We start from the raw sequence: 23,039 nt of genomic DNA, 5'->3' as shown, positions 1-23,039 counted from the left end.
CTTTTATCCTGGCTTTTCCAATTGTGGATCTTTCTGCCAATCACAGTATTTCTTGAGAAATGAGGACTGTTTTCATATTCAAGATTTAGGGATATAAAATTTTTATGAATATTTATCAGTGAAGTTAATAATATTGTATTTTAGAGACATTTAGTTACTTATTCCTTTTGATTCTGCAGTTTTCTTTTCATATTTTAGAGGCATTTTTTTTTTTTCAGGCCTCAAGCCTTTTGAACATTTTTGAAAAGCTTTTAGCTCCAGTGGTCAGCAAACTCATTAGTCAATAGAGCCAAATATCAACAGTACAACGATTGAAATTTCTTTTGAAAGCCAAATTTTTTAAACTTAAACTTCTAAGACCACTTTTTCAAAATAGATTCACCCAGGCCATGGTATTTTGTGGAAGAGCCACACTAAAGGGGCCAAAGAGCCCCATGTGGCTTGCAAGCTGCAGTTTGCTGACCATGGAGCTAGACAATCACTTGTAATGAGTTTCACATACCTGCGTACATATGATATGTCAATCTTTCAATTAACTTCACCACTGTTCCTCCTTTAATAATGGGGATTCCACTTCTACTTTGCAAGTTGTCTTCAAAAACAATGTTTTCCTCAGAGTCTTTTACCACAAAACGATAAACTTCAGGACTTGGTAATCTCAGTGGTTGCTCATTTTCTTCTTTCAATAATACTGAATCTAGCATTCGATCTAGAGTACTACGATAATGAAGAGAAATAAGTGCTGCCATCCAATTATTTTTCTCTTCAGCAGATTTAGCAGCAAATATTATGCTGTTTTCATCTTTGGATACTAATTCAAAAGCATGTTTGTACTCACAAGTATCTTCTTTATCACATATTTGTATTTTTCTCATGACAAATTTTTCTTTTAATCTATATTCTGCACTACTGTAACCTGGAAGGCGTGACTGGCTATGATTGGGTTTGCAGCTAATCATTAAGCCATCAAAAAGAAAAATATGCCGTTCATGTTTAGCACCAATTCTTGTCAATGGACCTTCCATAATGAATTCATTACAACACTGTCCAATATCTTTGCCTTCCCATCCATCTATGTTTTTCTGAATTTCATTCATTTTTTTAATAGCCAGGTGCTTGCTTCTTAATTGACGACTGTAAAAAGGGAAAACAGGATCCCTAAAAAAATACCAAGACAAAGTTAGCTTATTCAATGACTAAGCAATCATAATTGCTTTAAGTGTAAACTACCTCAAATTAAGTGACAAAAATATTAAATAATCAAACAGTAGATTTTGCACACAGCATTTATTTTCTTCTACTAACTTTGCCACTACAAGCCTCAGTTTCATATTGTGAAAGAGAGTTTCATATTGTACCAGAGACTCTATATTTCATTCCAATTGCAATACTACTTAAAATTAAATAATCCTATTTCTTACATATAAATTACACAAAACTTATCAACTATATCTTTTAAATTTTTTTTTACAAATATCTTAACAATAATATAATGCCAATTTAAAAAGACTAGAAGACCAAAATAAAAACGTAAAACCAAAGCATAATTTTTAAGAATACAACTATCACCATAAATAACACTTCTTGAGAAAAACAGACATCAGATGTAAGTGGAATATGCAGAAGCATTCATATTTTCAACAGTTTGGCATTACCCAGGTCGGCGTCGAGGAGAATACTGCTTGTAAATTCGATCCATACTACCTTGGAGATTCATAAGAGCAGTAATCGCTTGGTTCAAACATTCTCTATCTTCTTGTTCTTCACTACATGCTTTCAATTGCTAGGAAGACCCAAAAAGAAAACTTAAACCTACACTGTTCAATTGTTTTCCTTTCTCATAATTAAAGGAAGCAGCAATATTATAATTCTAAATGAAGTTTAAATGCACTTAATAAAAACCACTATGATTTTATATAGTCATGTATACTTCAAATCAGACTTCTTTCTACATATGTGTATACAATACAAATATATAAAGTCATATTAACAAAGCAATCAGGAATAAAATAAAATAAACTGTGGACATTTTCTAGATATATAAAAATAGCTCAAAACATGAAACTTAAAAGTGATTTTTATTTGTTAATAACTATCAATAAAGAAAAGAAACACAAATAATTTCATTCACATATATATATATATATATATATATAAAAAGCCAGCAACCGGAATACCGTAATGACCAGAATGACTGGTTGCTATGAAGCCCACTGCAGCCAGCAAACCTGCCTGATCAGGGGGTGGGGCCGGCTGGCCAACCTCCTGCAGCCCCGTAGCTGGCCCTGCCCCTGATCACCCCTCACACCCTAATAGGGGGCAGCCTGATGGCCAACCTCCTGCCATCTCCTCCTCCTCCTGACAGGCCCAGCCCAATCCGCCCCAATTGGGGCCTGGCCTGCCAGACCCCACTCATGCATGAATTCATGCAGTGGGCCTCTAGTTCTTTACAATGGCATTCTTAAGTTTTAGAGATTATGTAAATAATCTTTGTTATACAAATTAATCAAACTTTAGCAATTTAATCCATCATAAATTTTTCTGAAAACAGCACCTCACAAAGGATTCAACTGATATTTACAATATAAAATTCAACCATTCTAGCAAATATCAAGAAAACACGAAAGTTAATAGTCTATCTTATTAATATTCTATCTTATTAACTCTTAGAAATAAGATGTATAAATTGCAGCATCATTAATCTTAACAACTCTGGATTTATTTTACTTATCTAAAAATTTCATCTTTCACTTTTAAAGTGGACAAAAATTTATTTTTAATAATTCATATTGCATGATACTTCAATGTTTTGTTTGACATAGAATAAAAAATGGAGCATTATACAGATATAGAGCGCATATAAATACCATTGTACATTTACTCAAGAATCTGGAAAAATTATAACTGTTTCTTTTAAATTTTTTTAATTTAAATTTATTTCATGATCTTAAACTACCTTACTAGAACTTTTGTGATGTATATTCCTTATATTCTGAGATCTACATGAAAATCATTCAGCAATGGTTCCCCCTCCTCAGCAAGAAACTGAATGGATACTATTAGGTCCATTACCTCTCATTTCTATGTCTTAGAAATTATTCTCTACTAGAGGCCTGGTACACAAAATTCATGCACGGGGGTGAGGAGGAGGGGGAGGGGTTCCCTCAGCCCAGCTTGCACCCTCTCCAATCTGGGACCCCTTGAGGGCTGTTCAACTGCCTGTTTAGGCTCGGGCCTAAACGACATCCCTCTCACAATCCAGAACTGTTGGTTCCCAACTGCTCACCTGCCTGCCTTACTAATTGTCCCTAATCGCTTCTGCCTGCCAGCCTGATCACCCCCTAACCATTCCCCTACCAGCCTGATCGAGGCCTAACTGCTCCCCTGCCAGTCTGATTGTCCTTAACTGCCCTCCCCTGCAGGCCTGGTCACTCCTAATTGCCCTTCCCTGCAGCCTGGTCACTCCTAACTGCCTCCCCTGCAGGCCTGTTCCCCCCCAACTGCCCTTCCCTGCAGGCTCGGTCACCCCCAACTTCCCTCCTCTGCCAGCCTGGTCACCCCTAACTGCCCTCCCCTGCAGGTTTGATCACCCCCAACTGCCCTTCCTTGCAGGCCTGGTCCCTTCCAACTGCCCTCTCCTGCTGGCCATCTTGTGGCAGCTATCTTGTGTTTACATGGGGGCAGCCATCTTGTGTGTTGGAGTAATGGTCAATTTGCATATTACTCTTTTATTAGATAGTATATGGAGCACAGAACCATCATATATTTTAAAGATATTTGCAGAAGTATTGCTATCAAAAGATTTGCAACATAAATAATTTGAGTAATTACCATTAGAAGTAAAACCATAATCTCTTAAGAAACTTAAGGGAGTTTTACAAAATACAAAATAATACAGGCAGTTTAAAAATAGGATCAGTACTTGATCATTCTAACTTTTAAAGATGAAAATACTACCAAGTCACTTATGCTGTTTTATTTTTTTTATTATTATTTTTATTGATTTCAGTGAGAAAGGGTGAGGGAGCTAGATATAGAAACATCAATAATGAGAATCATTGATCGGCTGCCTCCTGCACACCCCCCACTGGGGATTGAGCGAGCAACCCAAGCATGTGCCCTTAACTGGAATTGAACCCTGGACCTTCCAGTCCACAGGCGAATGCTCTATCCATGGGCCAAACCAGCTAGGGCCACTCATGTTGTTTTAAAGATTTCTTACAAAAAGATTCTTCTCATCTCCACTCTAAAATATTTCCTTAATAAATATAGCTATTAATAATATAAAATAGTAAATTATAGGTTTTTTGTTTTTTTGTATTTTTACTGCTTTTATTGATTCAACCTTCTAAATTATCACAAATAATGAGATTCTACCAAAATGAGAACTGGCCCTAACTAGTTTGGCTCAATGGATAGAGCATCAGCCTGCAGACTGAAGGGTCCCATATTCAATTCCAGTCAAGGGCATGTACCTCAGTTGCAGGCTCCTCCTCGACCAGGACCCTGATCAGGGTGTGTGCAGGAGGCAACAAATCAATGTGTTTCTCTCGCATAGATATTTTTCTCTGTCTTTCCCTCTCTCTTCCACTCTCTCTAAAGATCAATGGAAATATATCCTCAGGTAAGGATTAACAAAAAAAACAAAAAACAAAAAAAAAAAGGCAAAATAAGAACTGCTTTTCAATTTAGGTGTATGAGAACACAAAATTTCTACTTGGTTTTCTGGCTATTCAAACTCTTCCACATAAATGACCATATCATTTCTAAATGTCCATGAATAATGACAGCTCATCAAAAATAAATAAAAATTGAGGCTATTAAAGCACAGGATTTTTCCAATGATATAAGTAGGTATATAAAATAATAGCTCTGCGGCCAGGCCCGGAGCAGCCGGGTCTGGTGCGGCCAGGCCAGGAGCAGCGGCTGCCAGGCTGGGAGCGGCCAGGCCCGGAGCAGCAGCTGCCAGGCTGGGAGCGGCCAGGCCCGGAGCAGCCGGGTCTTGTGCGGCCAGGCCCGGAGCAGCGGCTGCCAGGCTGGGAGCGGCCAGGCCCGGAGCAGCCGGGCCTCGTGCGGCCAGGCCCGGAGCAGCAGCTGCCAGGCTGGGAGCGGCCAGGCCCGGAGCAGCCGGGTCTGGTACGGCCAGGCCCGGAGCAGCGACTGCCAGGCTGGGAGCGGCCAGGCCCGGAGCAGCCGGGTCTGGTGCGGCCAGGCCCGGAGCAGCCGCTGCCAGGCTGGGAGCGGTCAGGCCCGGAGCAGCCGGGTCTGGTGCGGCCAGGCCAGGAGCAGTGGCTGCCAGGCTGGGAGCGGCCAGGCCCGGAGCAGCGGCTGACAGGCTGGGAGCGGCCAGGCCCGGAGCGGCCGGGACCGGAGCAACCGGGCCCAGAGCAGCCGGGTCGGGTGCGGCCAGGCCTGTAGCAGCAACAGCCAAGTCCAGAGCAACTAGGTCGGGAGCGGCAGTGACCAGACCCGGAGCAGCTGGTTGTGGAACGAACCAGAGCAACAGAGGCCAGGCCCGGAGCAGCCAGGCCCGAAACAGCTCGCTCCTCGCCTGTACCTGCCCACGGCTGCCTCTCAGACATGGCTGGAAACTTTTGCGGGAACTTGAGGGTCTGCTGAATCAAGTGATGAAGGCTTAGATCTGGATGTGTTGAGTTAGTATAGCGCTGGGGTGTTGATCTGTGAGTGCCTTGGGTGGGGCCTGGATGAGGCTGGTTGACCTATTTGAAAATGTCTTTTGTGTGAAGTGTATCATTGGGCATGTGGAGGTATTACTGATATGAGAAAATGCTAAGCAACAGATTTACTATCTGAAAAGGGATTTACTATCGGGGAAAGGGAGGGAGGAAGAGACTGAACATAAACTGTGCACCTATGGATGAGGACAATGGGGGATGGGGAGGGGGCAGAGAGTGGGGTGGGAACCTGGTGGAGGGGGGAAGAAATGAGGAACCTTTGTAATAATATGAACAATAAAGATTGATTTAAAAAAAAAAAAATAAAAAAAAAATGAAAAAATAAAATAAAATAATAGCTCTGTTTGGTATAACCTTAGTCTAATAATTTGCTAAACATCTCTTGAATGTTCTGCAGTGAGATTTAATAAATATCAGATTAATAAATATGCAAGCTAATTCCCTACAGATATTTGAAAGAATGCATTCCTAAACATCTTACACTGACATAGAAACTACTAATTGAAATGCCTCCTTCCTATGAAGTTCTTATCTCCCCCACCCCTTACATTTTTTTCTTTTGAAATTAAGATCAAGTTTATAGAAAAATTGTAAAAATAATACAAATTACTCCTAATACTGTCACCATTTTGCCAATATACTTCATCTCATTCTGTGTATAAGTGAATCTGCACCATTTTCTCTTCGGAGAATAATTTATATATATAAAAGTCTAAGTAATCGAACAACCAAATGACCAGTTGACCAGTTGCCATGATGCACACTGATCACCAGGGGAAAGATGCTCAATGCAGGAACTGCCCCCTGGTGGTCAATGCACTCCAACAGTGGGAGTGCTGCTCAGCTGACCCACCTATCCAGGCAGCTCACCAGCCCAGCAGCAGCCACTCACTCCCTTAGTAGTCCTGCAGGTCCAATCTCTGGAGAATGGGCCAGGCACCATCGGACTGGCGCCACCAGCATGATCCCGACAGCACCGCTGGCTTCCTGGAAGTTGGCCTCAGGCACAAGGTCGCTTCCCCTCCCCAGATGCTCAGCAATGAAAAAATGATATAAAAGCAGCCGCCAGGTCGTTTCCAACAACCTGTGCGAACGTCAGCAGGACGGATCTAGATCCCATGCCAGTAAGGGCATCTCATTCACCCCCTCAGAGAGCCGATTGTGTCCAAGATACCCCTCCTCCCACCCCCCCTTAAGGATGGGCGCCAGATACAGGACTCACTGCTGGCAAATGCTACCTCTTCCAATCAGGACAGACTGGGCGTGAGCCCATGGCAGAAACAGGGGGGGCCAAGATGAGTGGGAGCTGCAGGCAGGAGTAGAAGGCAGCGCTGGACTGCCAGTTTCGGCCCAATCTGCACAGACCATGTCGAGGGACCCCACCGTGCACGAATTTGTGCACCAGACCTATAGTCCTATATAATAAAGAGCTAATGTGCTAATTAGACCGAACAGCAGAATGACCTTCTGGATGAAGCCTGGGCTGTGAGGGCCAGCTGAGGCTACGAGGGCTGAGCTCCTTGCATAAATTTTGTGCATTGGGCATCTATTCTATATAATAAAAGCCTAAACGATCATTACAACAGAACAACCAGAATGACAGGTCACTATGATGCACACTGACCACCAGAAGGCAGACATTCAGTGCAGGAGCTCCCCCTGGTGGTCAGTATGCTCTGACAGCTGGCGAGTGCAGCGGCGATGGCAGGAGCCTCTCCTGCCTCTGAGGCAGTGCTAAGGAGCAGGGAGTTGAGTAGTAAGGAGCAGCGAGCAGGCTGGCAGTAAGGAGTGAGGGGTTCCAGACTGCGAGAGGAATGTCCACCTGCCAGCTTAGGGATCAAACCTAACCTGGCAGGTGGACATCCCCTAAGGGATTCCAGACTGTGAAAAGGCACAGGCAGGGCTGAGAGGCCCCGACGCCCCTGCCCACAGTGCACAAATTTTATGCACTGAACCTCTAATATGACCTAATAAGAGACAAACATGTAAATTGATCCTACCTCCGCTATGCCCACAGCCAATCAGAGTGAGTATGAAAATTAGAAAGCCAAGGATGGTGGCTGCCCAACTGCTTCAGATGCAGAGTGGCCAGGTGGGGCAGGATGTTTGGTATGAAGGGGGAGGGGGAGAGGGAGGGCACAAAGGGATCTACAAGAGCAGAGTGCCACAGCGAAGACAAGACTGCAGACTCTGGAGTCTGTACCAAAGACAAAGACGGTAGACTCCAGCTGGAGTCTGCAGCAAAGTGGAAGATGGCAGACTCTGGCTGGAGTTGCAGTGAAGCAGCAAAGATGAACCACCCGGAGCCTAAAGCAAAGACGAAGAAGGCAAACTCTGGTTAGAGCAAAAGCCTTGGTCCCAGGTGTGGGAGGAAACCCTGTGCTAGAAGGCAGGCCTATTGTGCAATGGGCTTCTAGTCTTTATATATAAAAACCTAAGCAACCGTTTGACCATTTGACTGGTAGCTATGACATGCACTGACCACCAGGGGGTAGACATTCAACAGACAGGCATGGAAACATGGAACAGAATGATGAATCTCAGATGCAGGGAGGAGGGCAGGAAGAGATTAACCAGAGATCTTATATGTATACTAGAGGCCCAATGCACAGATTCATGCTCTGGTGGGGTCCCTCGGCCTGGCCTGTGGGGATTGAGCCAAAACTGGCAGTCTGACATCCCCCAAGGGGTTCCAGATTGCGAGAGGGTACAGGGCAGGCCGAGGGACCCCATGAGTGCATGGGCCTCTAGCTTGTGATAATATTCTTTCAGATCCTTGCTGAGGGAAAGGAACCATAGCTGAATGATTCTGAGATTATTTTTGGAATATGTGGAAAATTCAAAAAGTATTAACAATTACTCTCAAATAATATCATTCTTTTTTACTCCTTTAGTGTTTCAGTGGTATGTCTTAGAACAAAAATATTCTGTCACAATATAATAACCAACTTCTGGAAATTTAACACTGGTAAAAATCTAATATATAAATCTATTATTATATATTATATATAATATACTAATAAAAATCTATTAATATATAATATGTATAATAAATATATATTATATATTAATATATTACCTAGCACATGTCATTTTGTCAATGTCCTAATCCTGTATGTTAGGGTAATTTCCCTCCAATATAGGACCTAGTTAGTTCTACACTTAGCTGTCATGTTGCTATTGTCTTTTTTTAATCTGCAATAGTTCCTCAGCATTTGTCTTTCATAGCCTCTCCGAATAAACACACACACACACACCTATAAAAGCCCTATATATCTAACACCCATATTAAATTTTTTTTTTAACTTCCCTAGACATAGTTACTCCTGATTCAGTGGTCTCATAGTACTACTTATATTAGGTACTTATATTATAACTAGAGGCCTGGTGCATGACATTTGTGCACTGGAGAAGGGGTCCTTCAGCTCAGCCTGCACCCTCTCGCAGTCCAGGACCCCGTGGGGGGTGTCTGACTGCCAGCTTAGGCCCAGGACCTCCTCGCAGTCCAGGACCCCTCGCTCCTGCAGCGGAGGCAGGAGAGGCTCCCACCGTCACCGCTGTGCTCCCCTGCCACTTCTTGCTGAGTAGTGCTCCCCCTGTGGGAGTGCACTGACTACCAGAGCGCAGCTTCTGCATTGAGCATCTGCCCCTTGATGGTCAGTGTGCATCACAGTACCGGTCGTTCTGTTTTTCGGTCTATTTGCATATTAGGGTCTTATTATACAGGATTCTTTGTTTGATAGTCAACTTCTTCACTAAACCATGACATCCTTAGACATGGGGATATGCTTTGCTCATTATTTGTACAGTATCTACAAATGGTAGGTACTCAATAAGATAATTAGAATGAATATTGTATAAATATAATTTTAAATGTTTCAAACATTAGACTTTAGACAAATGACAATCATGAACATTTACTGAGCTCTTATTCTATGCATGTCCTTTTATGCATTAGCTTATTTAATCTTTGTTTCAACTCTGTAAGGTAGGTATTATTATTATTATACATGTTACAAATGATGAACGTGAAGCACAGCACGGGTAATTCACCCAAGACAAGTAGGAGAGTTTGTATTCAAACTTGGGAACAAAATTCAGGGCCCATTTTTGCCATTACTACACTGCCTCTCTACAATGACACCAGATACAATTATGCAAAGTACTGGCCTATGCCTAAGTCTGGTGACCAGGAGTTGAAGGGGATTCCTTCTATGTTAAAAACAAACTGGATAATGATTAGTTTAAGAAATAAAATGAAGTTAAGTGTGTTTTGGAAAAGAGGTCAAAGATATCCCTTGCAATATGTGCTTAAGTTAAGTAATAAAGTAGAAGTGAACTTTTATTAATTTGTAATCTTATGAACTTAATTGAGGAATATATTCCTTTTTTAACTGACAATCATTCTTCTTCTCAGTTATCTATAAGTATATCTTGTCCAAGATTTTGCACTTCATTTAAGTTTTTTTTTAACTCTTTAAGACTTCATTTAAATACTTAGTATGTTTCTCTTGAATTCCCCAAAAATGTTATATCTACTATACATATCTGTGTGCCTAAAGCAAGGGAAATTTTAATAAGTTATAATCTGTCTCTAATTCATTGTGGATATATATGTGATCAATTTTTTTTTTTTTGTAAAATAAATTCCTCTCTAGATTTTCATAAAAATAAAATTTAAGTAATTTGGTGGGACATTCAACTCATTTGAATATTACTTTTCTTTGTGTTTTAAAAAATGCATTATCTTTCTTCAGATGTCTTTGAGTGATGTGTCAGTACTGAAAAAGTAATTATATAGTAAAATAATCTTAATAATCTTTTTAAAAAGCCAGAACATTTTCTTTAGTAACATTATCTCAAGCTCTTGATTTTATGAATACACTTACTCAAATATATATACTCAGGAACACAAAGACAGTGACAAAGCAAATATTACCTGTTAACAATTAGTAAATCTAGGTGAAGGGAGCTCACACTATACTATTTTTTTTTTTTGAAACTTTTCTCTGTGTCTTTCAAAGTAAAAGGTAAAACAGTACTACCTAAAAATTGAATTATCTCATATTTGAAATACTGGCTTATCTTTCCCAATGAACCTCATTGAAGTTATTAGTATTACGTTTTCCTGTTAAGCTTTTTTTTTTTTTTTTTTTTTTTTAAATATATTTTATTGATTTTTTACAGAGAGGAAGGGAGAGAGATAGAGAGCTAGAAACGTCGATGAGAGAGATACATCGACCAGCTGCTTCTTGCACACCCCCTACCGGGGATGTGCCCGCAACCAATGTACATGCCCTTGACTGGAATCCAACCTGGGACCTTTCAGTCCGCAGACTGACGCTCTACCACTGAGCCAAACTGGCTTCGGCCGTTTTCCTGTTAAGTTTTAAACTAAAGTAGGATAGATTAAGTTCTCGAGAGGAGAATTTTTATTCTTTCCATTACTAAATTTCTAAGGAATGACCAGAGTTAGAGAGCAAAAGGAAGCTATTTGACCTTGGAATAAATCAGTTCTGAAGTGAGAAAGTAGATGTGTTCTTAATAACAGAAGCATAAACATAAATGTTTCCTTAGAATATAAGAAGTATATTATAAAGTTACTTATAAATCAAGAAATATCGTTTTTTCTTTTCCTTTTACATAAAAATGGAAATATATGTGAAGAAAAAAATCTAAAATTTATCTGAAAAAACACACACCAAACACACAGAAAATGAAAGTAGTTCATGATTAACCCCAAAGATGTTTAAATGCAAAGAACAAAAAGAATATATTATCTATAAAATACACTTTAAAGTATTGATATCAATAAGAATAATCCAATAATGTATTCTATCATAAATTTTGATTCTGTGAAGTAAAACTTGAATAATATTTAAATGCTATGTCAACACATAAATCTCCCTTGCTATGTGTCTGAAACACATATTTCAAATTAAAACTGCTCCAGATTGTATTTACTATTCCCAAAGGAATGTAAAAGCCTTAAGTCGCACTGGTCCAACCTTTTTTCTTATGGTTATCATGCAAAATGAGCATAACATGAAATGAAATTTCTTTTGGATGAGAACTTGAGCCCAAATAATATCACAAAAAGGCAATCTACCGAACAGGAGAAAATATTTAGAAATGATATATCTTCAGAAGGTATTACTATTTAAAACTCCTAAAACAAAATATAAACAACCCATTAAAAAATGGGCAAAGGACTTGAATAAAAGAAGATATACAAATAACCAATAAGCACATAAAAATATGCTCACTATCACTAATATTTAGAGAAATGCAAAACGAAATCACAATGAAATACCACCTCATACCTATTAGGATGGCTACTATCAGAAAATAAAAACACAGAAAATAACATGTGTTGGCAGGGATGTGGAGAAAGTGGCACCCTGCACATTGTTGGTAGAGATGTAAAATGGTACAGCTACGGCCGAAACTGGTTTGGCTCAGTGGATAGAGCGTCACTCTGCGGATTGAAAGGTCCCAGGTTCGATTCTGGTCAAGGGCATGGTTGTGGGCACATGCTCGGTAGGGGGTGTGCAGGAGGTAGCTGGTTGATGTTTCTCTCTCATCGATGTTTCTGGCTCTCTGTCCCTCTCCCTTCCCCTCTGTAAAAAAAAAAATCAATAAAATGTATTTTTAAAAATGGTATAGTTACTATGGAATTCGGTATAGTGTTTCCTCAAAAAATTAAAAACTACAATTACCAGATGATTCAGCAATTTCACTTCTGGGCATATATCCAAAAGAATGAAAAGCAAAGTCTTGAGGAAATATTTGTATATCCATATTTATAGCAGCATTATTTACAACAGCTAAGAGGTAGAAGCAACCCAAGTGTAAAATGACACTGGTTGCATAGCAATATTCTTATCACCACTGAACTGTACACTTAAAACAGGTAAGATAGTAAGCTTCATGTTATGTAGTTTTTTCACAATTAAAAATAAATTAATAAAATGCTATATAATACCAACAGTATATAAAAATAAAATAACTTTTCATCTGTTCATGTGATAATTCACTTAGCCTGTGTCTAGAATTAATCCTTATTTCAGTGTTTTTCAAACTGCATATTAATATCCATTAAGGCATCACAATAATATTTTTTAAAAGTGGAAGAGAATAGGTGAGTACACTGCATAAACTTTGCGTGTATGTGTTTGTGTATGTGTGTGTATACAGTCATAATATTAAATGTAGTTCTTACTATGGATCACTCCCACTGTATAACATACAGGACAATAAATGCCAGAAATAAGTGGGCTACTTTTTAATTAAGTATAAGCTTACTATAAATCAGTAGATGTTTCCAAATATGTTTATGCCAGTTGTGCTTATGTTGTAATTATGTAATTTTATTACACATTTTATAAGTCAAAGAAATATATGTATAAAAATGATATTTATGTGAAAACTCAGTCAAATGATTTTAAAGGCAAGTCCCTTTGAAAAGGTATAGGGACAACAAATGTAAAAGATTTGGAAGAATTACAAAAACATAGATTTCTGCACAAGATTGCTTTACAAGCACCTTCAAGTTCATGTTTCATCTAAAAGAAAAGGGAAATAGAAATCACAGAAGATAATTTTTGTGATTTAAATCAGAAAGATTCATATTCAAAGAAAATATTTTACCCTAAGTTAACAGATTAGCATATATTTCCTATAAAAGAAGATATACAAATAACTAATAAGTACATAAAAATAGCCTAATATGCAAATTGTCCCCTCAGCCAGGAGTTCGACCAGGGGCAGGGGCTGGCCATCTGAAGGTCTTTCCCCCAAGCCGGTCCTGCTCCCAGCCAGCCCCCCTACCATGATTGGGGGCAGGCCGACAGCAACCTCCTGGCTCCTCCCTCCGGCCAGCCCAGCCCAAGCGACCCCAATCGGGGTGGGCCGGCCAGACCCCACCCATGCATGAATTCATGCACCCGGCCTCTAGCAAATACATAAGTATATGTAAAATTTCATTTTAAGATTCTTTGCTTTATTTTAATTAACTATCCAATTACTACTTCCAATCACAATAGCTAAGAACACTTAGAATCCAGTGATTAATTGGTGGTAAATGTAGATATGGCCTCAGGATGAGTAAAGTCATTGTAGTTAATATTCTGATCTTAAGTGTAGATCTCAGGGACTTTAAAAACTAAACATCCAGATGAGAAAAAAAGAAAAGAAAAAAAAACACACCTTCAATTATAGACTCAAATAGCATTTAAATTGATTTTTTACAGAGAGGAATGGAGAGGGATAGAGCGTTAGAAACATCAATGAGAAAGAATCATCGATCAGCTGCCTCCTGCACCCCCCACACTGGGGATGTGCCTGCAACCAAGGTACATGCCCTTGACCGGAATTGAACCTGGAACCTTTCAGTCCGCAGGCTGACGCTCTATCCACTGAGCCAAACCAGTTTTGGCTCAAACAGCATTTTTAAATGTTGGCCAATATTAGAAGGCAATTATAACACTAATGATAGGACTTCCAATTAGATATGAGCATTACCTAAAATGTTTTAGACTCCAATTACACATCTGGAGCTGCCAATGTATTATTCAGATGAAGCCTATAATCTTTCTTTTATGAGTTCTTTGTGGATCCATTAGTCTCCTTAGAGATATACACAATCAAGCTGCTCATCTACAATATTTGTGCACAAAAGCTAGTGAACTCCACCATCACACATTATGGGTTATAAGATTCTATAAAAAAGAATTCTTGAGGTAGGCATTCATTAGAAATCATCAAATGGATACCTTGACTAGATGCCTACAAAATATAGTTATTCTGGTCTTTATTTTAATATTATTACTAATGAGTTAGAGAAAGTCTGAACAGGTTCTTTAAGCCAACCTGATATCCCAAAGGAGAGGTACAAAATGCTGAAGCAGAAAGATTCCTTACTTAAAAAAGAGCAATAAAAAAGTCAGAAAGAAAATTTTACTGAGCAAGATATGTTGAAATTACAATTGAAAAGGGAAATAATCTGAAAGTAGGCAAAAGTCCTTAGATGTTAGCTGTAGTTAATAAAGATCAGTAGCTATGAGGTAGAGAAATGAGAATGGAGAGTCTTAAAAAAAAAAAAAAAATCTCCATCTCTCCATATGCTCTTTTGGTATCTTAAATATCAAGAGAAATTGCAAATGAAACCTTAAGTGGAAAAAAGAACACTCGATTTTGATGCCTGTCCAAAGGCAGCAGATACTCTTTTATAACTAGGCAGTAGTGCTTTAAGGCTCAAAGAATGAATAATAGAGGGAAATCACCCCATCACTCATCAGTGAAACTATAACCATTAGGATAAATATAGAGTACATTCAGATTAATTAATGCATAGCAACAAGAACAAATAGAAACGTGGAATACAAAGGCAAACCACATAAGACATTCAAAATAGCGAAAGACTTAACTCCATAAAAGATTATCCAAAAGACGACCAATAAACATATTATACACACATTCACTAATAATAAAAGACGTACAGATTAAAACCATCAGAGACTATTATAAATATACCAGATGACAAAAATTTTAAAGTATGAAAATACGCATAAAGAAAGATATCTCATGCATTCTGGAAGGAGTGTAAACTGTACAACGCACTTTGGAAAGCTGCTTCGCATTATCTATTAAATCTGAAAACATATGCACCCTATAGACCAAGCAATTCCATTCCTAAATACATACTCTAGAGAAATAAAATGCACGCACACATGTAAGAGATACATAAGAGAATGTCCATAGCAAGTGTTATCAGTAATAGCAAAACAACCAGAAAAGAATAAACAAATCAGTTTATTCAAACTCAAAGAAAATTAAACTATAACAACATCAATAATATAACTGTGAGAGAAGATATAACATAGAAAATAATAAATACAATTTGATCTAATTTATATAAAATTCAGAAACAGGCTGTATATATATATATATTATATTAGTGATATATACATAGGTGTTTTAAACTGGAAACAAAAGCAAGGAAGTAACTGCCATTAATGTCAGGGTAGTGGTTTAGCTCTGGTGTGTTTACACATTATATTTATTAATTATGTAACACACTATGTTTCTGTTTTATTACATACTTTTCTGATAAGTATGTAATGTATCATAATGAAGTTGACATTGCTTATTAGGACCTTTAAGAATTCAATATATTTTTATGTTTACTGATCTTTGAAAAGAGTTCAAGTTTTACCATAATTTTTTATATGTTGCTTGAGTCCTAGCTAAAAGAGGGAGAATATTACACTGCATGACAAAAATGTCAACTTCAAAAGTGCTTTTCTTAATAAGTTAAAGCAAGATGAAAATTTAGAACAATGTTATATATAAACGTTATTACTTACTTAAAATAAAGTTAAGCCCAGCCAGTATGGCTCAGCAGTTGAGTGTGGATCTATAAACCAGGAGGTCATAATTTGATTCCGTCAGGGTACTATATGCCCAGGGAACAGGCTCAATCCCCAGTAGGGGGCGTGCAAGAGGCAACCAATCAATAATGTTTCTCTCATCATAGATGTTTCTAACTTTCTCTCCTTCCCCTTCCTCTCTGAATTCAATAAAAATACATTTTAAAAAATATAAAAGTTAAACCACTGTTGCTGTCTGCTTCCAAAAATTAATTTTAAAAAGTAAAAGATGTCACTGGTTCAATTTCCAGTCAGGGCACATGCCCGGGTTTCAGGCTTGGTCCCCAGCAGGGGATGTGCAGGAGGCAATCAATCAATAATGTTACTTTCATCACTGATGTTTCTTTTTCTCCCTCGCCCTTTCGCTCTCTCTAAAAAAAAATATATATATATATCAATAAAAACATTAACTTGAAAAAAAGTAAACTTAAAATATATATATAATTGATTTCAGAGAGGAAGGGAGAGGGAGAGAAAGATAGAACATCAATGATGTGAGAGAATCATTGATTGGCTGCCTCTTGCAAGTCCCCTACTGGGGATCGAGCCCGCAACCCAAGCATGTGCCCTTGGCCGGAATCGAACCTGTGACCTTTCAGTATGCAGGCTGACACTCTACCCATTGAGCCAAACCAGCTAGGGATAAACTTTTTTTTTTTTTTTTAATATATTTTATTAATTTTTAGAGGGATAGTTAGAAACATCGATGAGAGAGAAACATTGATCAGTCACTTCTTGCACATGCCCTACTGAAGATGTGCCCGCAACCAAGGTACATGCCCTTGACCGGAATCGAACCTGGGACCTTTTAGTCCGCAGGTCGACACTCTATCCACTGAGCCAAACCGGTTTCGGCTAAACATTTTTTTTTTTTTTTTTTTTAATAATATTAGTACTTAGAGAGTCTATATTATGAAATGACAGATAAAGATACATTTTCCTGTCTCTATCCACCACATGAAAATGATATGAAACTAAGAAATACAAGCTTTTCTTCATGGTCTGTAAAAAGAAGGCAAACATTTAAAATAATTTATTTTTATAAATAAAAAGTATTTTAAAATAACCTGATCAGAAAAAAAACTAGTTTTTAAGCCTCATAAATACCAGTACTTTTGATTCAGAAAGCTTTTATCTTACCTTTAATAATTCAAAATAATGCCAACAGTGATACACAGGTACTAGCATAAGTCGTGGAAGGACATAACGAACTGCCTCTCTAAAACCATCAGCAATGGACTGCAAAGCAAAAAAATATAATATTATACCGCTGATATCAAGGATATATAACAGCAGTGCCAAACAGAAATAGCTTTTAAAATTACAAGAAACAGACTTATCAAAACTATAGTGAAAAACATGTTCTTTATTAAAATTGAAGAGCTGTCGATTAAGTTTTTTTTCTCCTTCTTACTCCTTAAAGTTGTTAAATACTTAAATTTCTTCATCTTTTACATGGCTAAAATAACTTTCACTATAGAGCTCTCAGCTTTTCTCTAAAAAATTAGGGCTCCACATACTCTATAGGAATTTTGAAAAATGATGAACTGTTCCTCACATTTTTATGTCACCATTTGAAATGCTTTAAATTTGATAGTTACAAAGGATGTTTCTGGGGGAGATGTTATATATATAAAAATATGATTTAAATCCATTTATATATATATATATATACATATGTTATATATATAAAAATATGATTTAAATACATTTCACCAAACAATGATTTAAATATTTCAGATTTAGTTCATTTATGAAAAATGTCTGTCATTATCACTTATTTGACAGAGCCAATCTTCACTGTCAAATTAAACAGATCAGACTCTTTTTCTGCAAAAACTCTGACTTCATTCTTAAATTCAAATACACATGTTAATGTCACATTCTCCCCCCACCCCCACGTGATGCCACATTCTTAAATAGTGAAGCATCTAGAAGAACATCCAGGTATGAGAACTTTAACTTTACAAAAGTCTCCTTCTTTCTCCCATTGTCCAATGAATGGTGAAGTAAAAATAAAAGTTAAACCACTGTTGCTGTCGGCCTCCAAAAATTAACATTAAAAAGTAAACTCTTGCTCAGCCAGTGTAACTCAGTTGTTTTTTTAAAAAGTTAATATTCACCCTGTTAAAACCATCTTACTTCTTAATTCTTAGATAGAATTGACAAGACATAGGTAGCTATGACATGCCATTTCAACTACCAAGAGTTTTTAACAATCAAAAAAGTTCTCTTGGAACTCTTTGCTTTGCACTCAATGAACTTGTGACATTGTGACATAAGTTATCTCATCTACATCACAGTTCCAGGCTCCCCAAACCCTAGGAACTTTCTAAGTTTAGAGCACATGTGTCAAACACAAGGCCCGCGGGCCAAATCCAGCCCGCCAGGCCTTGCAATGTGGCCCGCACCGCGCTGTCATCACTGCACTCTGCTGTCAGTTTATGACATTGTCAGTTTATGACTGTTCAGTAAACCATTCGGCCCACGATTTAGGCTGGATTTTAGATTTTGGCCCCTTCTCTGATTGAGTTCGACACCCCTAGTTTAGAGAGTGAAAAAAAGTGCAAAAAGTGCCTTTTGTTATGTTAATGATGGCTTTTAGACTAGGGCCTGGTTGCCAAGAAAACCGCCCTGTGATTAGAGGTTTGGAATGATCAGCCCCACTGCCAGGCCTGGTTTAGGGGAGGAAGAAGGGGCTAGAGATTGAGTTCAATTTCTAGTGGCCACTAACACTGTCAGCCTGGAACACTAATGAAGCATCCATATAAGCTCAGAAGGGGAGTTCATTGGTCTTTTTGGAGAACTTTCCTGTTGGGGAACCAGAATGTTTCCATGTGCCACTACACTGAGGCCCCAAGTTCCATGGGGACAAGCTTTTTTGTTAGGAACCTCACCCTATGTTATCTGTTCTTCTGGCTGATGCCTCATAACCTTTAATATCTTTTTCTTTGATATACCTTCATAATAAACCAGTAATCTAGTAAGCAAAATATTTCCCTGAGCCACTTTAGCAAATTGAACCTAAGGAGGAAGTCACTAGAACCCCAATATAGCCAGTTGGTCAGATGAAGAGCCAAGGCTTGCTTGCTGCTGGCATCTGAAGAGTGTGTGTGTATGTGCATGCGTGCAGCTGGAGAGCCCAAAATTGCATGATTGAGGACTTAAACTGTGGAATTTGGTCCTATCTCCAGTAGTGTCAGAATTGATTTGAAATCTTGCTGGTGAACTGATTTGAAATCTTGCTGGTGTCTGAGAATTGTTTGTTGGTGGGGGTGAACCACCCCTACTTCAGAATTCTTTATCAGGAGAAATACATTTTTTTTTTTCCTGACTGGTGCCCTGGAAGTTTTTACACCTTGGATCAATGCATAATGGGAAATTCAATATGGTTATAGGTAATGGGTAAGAGAAATTGGAAAACAGAATGCAAAAACACAAACAAGGTGGCAGGCAGACTAGAAACTGATTCCCTTAAAATTATCTATGCTCGTATATGGCCTGAAATATCTTAGTGTATAGCTAGGGTTACATATATCTCAGTTTTAAAAACTAATAGTCTGGCCTGGATGGTGTGGCTCAGTGTTGAGCATCTATCTATGAATCAGAAGGTCACCATTTGATTCTTGGTTAAGGCACATGTCTGGGTTGCAAGCTCGATCCCCAGTGTGGGGTTTGCAGGAGGCATCCAATCAATTATTCTCTCCCATCATTGATGTTTCTATCTTTCTCTCCCTCTCCCTTCCTCTCTGAAATAAAAACATGTATTTTTTAAAAGAAAACTAATACTCTGTATGTAGAATACATGATTTTCTAAAATATATAAGCGATTTTTTAAAGTCAGTCATGTTGATTTTAAACATTATTATGCATGATTTATTTAAATTGGTATTTCTCTTCAGATAAATACAGACAGCAATATATAATATGAAGAATCTCATATGCTACCTTTAAAATATATCCTCATAGATAAACACACCCATAATTCTCACACATTAACTGAAATTAAATTATAATTTATTCAACAGACTTGGCAACTATTAGTTGGGCCAAAGCTTGTATTTTTAAGGTGTGCTATAAAAATTCTAAAAACTTATTTATATTTCTTTTTAAAATATATTTTATTGATTTTTTACAGAGAGGAAGGGAGAGGGATAGAGTTAGAAACATCGATGAGAAACATCGATCAGCTGCCTCCTGAACACTCCCTATTGGGTATGTGCTTGCAAACAAGGTACATGTCCTTGACCAGAATCGAACCTGAGTCTGCAGGCCAACGCTCTGTCCATTGAGCCAAACCAGTTAGGGCTATTTATATTCTTTATTACTGAAATTATTACATATGTCCCCCTTCCCCGCATTGTCCTCTTCCAGCCTGGTCCCTCCTCCCACTTCACCCAGTCTATGTCTATTAGTTATGATTATATCCATACAAGTTCTTTGGTTGATCTATTCTTCCCTCACCCCCAACTCCACCAAAAAAACTTTTTAAATAATTTTTTAAAATGAAGCATTACTTTAGCTTTTTAAAGTTAATACAGTACAAGTGGGTTTGGCCTGCAAATGGGGTTTTATCTAACTCATTCAACTTCACTGATTAAATGGGGGCAATAGCTTAAATAATTGCACCCTAGACATTAAATCATACAGTAAGAATTACTAATAACATAGGGATGAAACATGAAATGTGAGTGCTTTAAATGAATATGCAAATAGTTATTGGCAGACTGTCCAATTTAACAAATGTTTGCTTTATGGTTTATATCTACATATAAGATTAAAAAATGATTCCTTTATTGAAATAAATTTTGAGAATTAGATATAATTTTTATTCCACATTGACAAGTTTTTGAATAGATGGAGAATACCAGGTGTACCGGTTAACAATGCAGATTTTGTAATCAAAGAAAACATGATAATTTCAAGAGAAACATCAAAAGTACTTTATTCAAAGTAATGTCCATCGCTAGCTACACACTCCTCCATCTTTCAGGTAATTTGTGGATACCATCTCAATAGAACTTTGCTTGTTTTGAGGCAAACCAGAGACCCTATTTTCCATTTCTTCATACTTTTTGAAGCGATGCCAAAAGTGCGTGTGCTATTGATCAGAACAAGTGGTAATTTGAAGGAGCAAGGTCTGGTGAACATAGCAGGTGGGTAAATACGATACTTCCTAGGCAAGATCTTTTAATGTGTCTTTAACTGGTTTTGAAGTGTGTGATGGTGTGTTATCATGAAGCAAAATTACTTTGCCAAGTCTTCTGGCCATTCTGGTGATTTGATGATCAAAACGTGGTTCAAATTATTTGTTGTTGGTAGTGATCAGTATTAACAGTTTCACCTGGTTTTAGACACTCATAATATACCACACCTTCCAGATCCCACCAAACACAGAGCACTGTCTTCTTTCTGAAGCGATTTGGCCTTGCAGTCGATGTTGATGGTTGATCTGGATCAACCCATGATTTTGTGCATTTGGGATTCTCAAAATAAATCCACTTTTCATTGCCAGTCACAATTCAATGCAAAAAAGACTTTCTTTCTGCCACTGAAGCAAAATTTTACTGATGACTTTTCGGTTTTCCATTTGTCTTTCATTCAGTTGATGTGGCACCTATTTCCCTTCCTTTAAAATCTGTTCCATTGCTTGTAAACAATTCCCAATCTTTCTGCAAGTTGTTTTCGAGTTTGACACGCATATTCATCCAATAAAGCTTGTAATTGTTGGTCTTCAAACTTTTTTGGTTAACCTGGACATTCTTTGTCTTTCACATCGAAATCATCACTTTTAAAGCATTTAAACCAGCGTTCACAAGTATCTTGAGATGGAGCATGTTCACCATAAGCTTCAAGCAGCACTTTTCTTCAAAATAAAGTTATGAATTAAAACTCTCCGTGAACGCTCTTTTTTGGCACAAAATTCGACATTTTTAAGTGTAAAAATATCTATGATGTTAGCACCTTCAGCAAATTTGACATATGAAATTTTGAAGCATACATATCAAATTGCATATATGTCAACATATGTGTAACTACATCTATTGAAAAAAATCCTCATTATTAACTGGTACACCTGGTAATGGGAATTCACAGTAAACAAGGCAGGGAAAAGATGGTAAATGAACATTCAATATATCTGAAGTGCCCAAGGGAATTAAGGCAGCTGGGGGAATTAAGTGAATTAAGGCAGCTGGTTATATAAAGTGCACAAACATTGCTCAAATGAAATTATGGCTTAAAAATACAAATATTTAGTCACCAATAAAAGGAACTGTAACCCTTTGCAACAGCATGGATTGATCTGGAGATTATTATGTTAAATGAAATAAGCCAGTCAGAGAAAGACAAATAGCATATGATCTCACTTGTATGTAGAATCTAATGAACAAAATAAACTGATGAACAAAATAGAAAGAGGCATAGATACATGGAATAGACTGACAGCTGTCAGAGGGGAAGGGGGTTGGAGCCTGGATGAAAGAAGGTGAAAAGATTAAGCAAAGAAAAATTTTTTTAGATAGACAGATATAGATATAGATAGATAGATAGATAGATAGATAGATAGATAAAGAGGTAATATGCAAATTGTCCATATTGTGTCACATTAACCACCAAGGCCGCGCATGCATGGAGCACATCTAGGTCCCTGCCCCCAAGCCCCGCAGGAGGCGGCGGCGGCTCCCTCCCAGCTCCCGTGGAAGTGGTGTGGCTCCCTCCTGGCTCCCACGGGTGCAGGTGGGTTGCTCCTCCCTCCTGGCTCCACGGAAGCGGCATGGCTGCCTCCTGCAGAATCGCACGGGTCCTTCCCGCTCCCATTGAAGTGGCAGGGCTCCTGTAGAAGTGGCCCAGTTCCCTCCCGGCTCGCTCCCACCTCCCACGGATGCCGGCAGCTCGCTCCCACCTCTGGAAT

General features: G+C 38.2%; 1 protein-coding gene across 1 annotated transcript in view; it reads right to left on the bottom strand.

Annotated features, from left to right (window-relative positions):
* Positions 1–23,039, bottom strand: part of SOS2 (SOS Ras/Rho guanine nucleotide exchange factor 2) — an 89,800-nt gene that overhangs the window by 24,273 nt on the left and 42,488 nt on the right. The window contains exons 8-10 of the mRNA XM_084886583.1: positions 17,267–17,365; positions 1,656–1,783; positions 503–1,158 (exon numbers count right to left, since the gene is read on the bottom strand). Coding sequence (XP_084742709.1) covers positions 503–1,158; positions 1,656–1,783; positions 17,267–17,365 — 883 coding nt within the window. The remainder of the gene's footprint in view (positions 1–502; positions 1,159–1,655; positions 1,784–17,266; positions 17,366–23,039) is intronic.

The sequence above is a fragment of the Pipistrellus hanaki genome, assembly GCF_964339955.1.
Source record: "Pipistrellus hanaki genome assembly, chromosome: 1".
In the NCBI taxonomy this organism is placed as follows: domain Eukaryota; kingdom Metazoa; phylum Chordata; class Mammalia; order Chiroptera; family Vespertilionidae; genus Pipistrellus; species Pipistrellus hanaki.
This window is presented reverse-complemented; position numbering and strand designations above follow the sequence as displayed.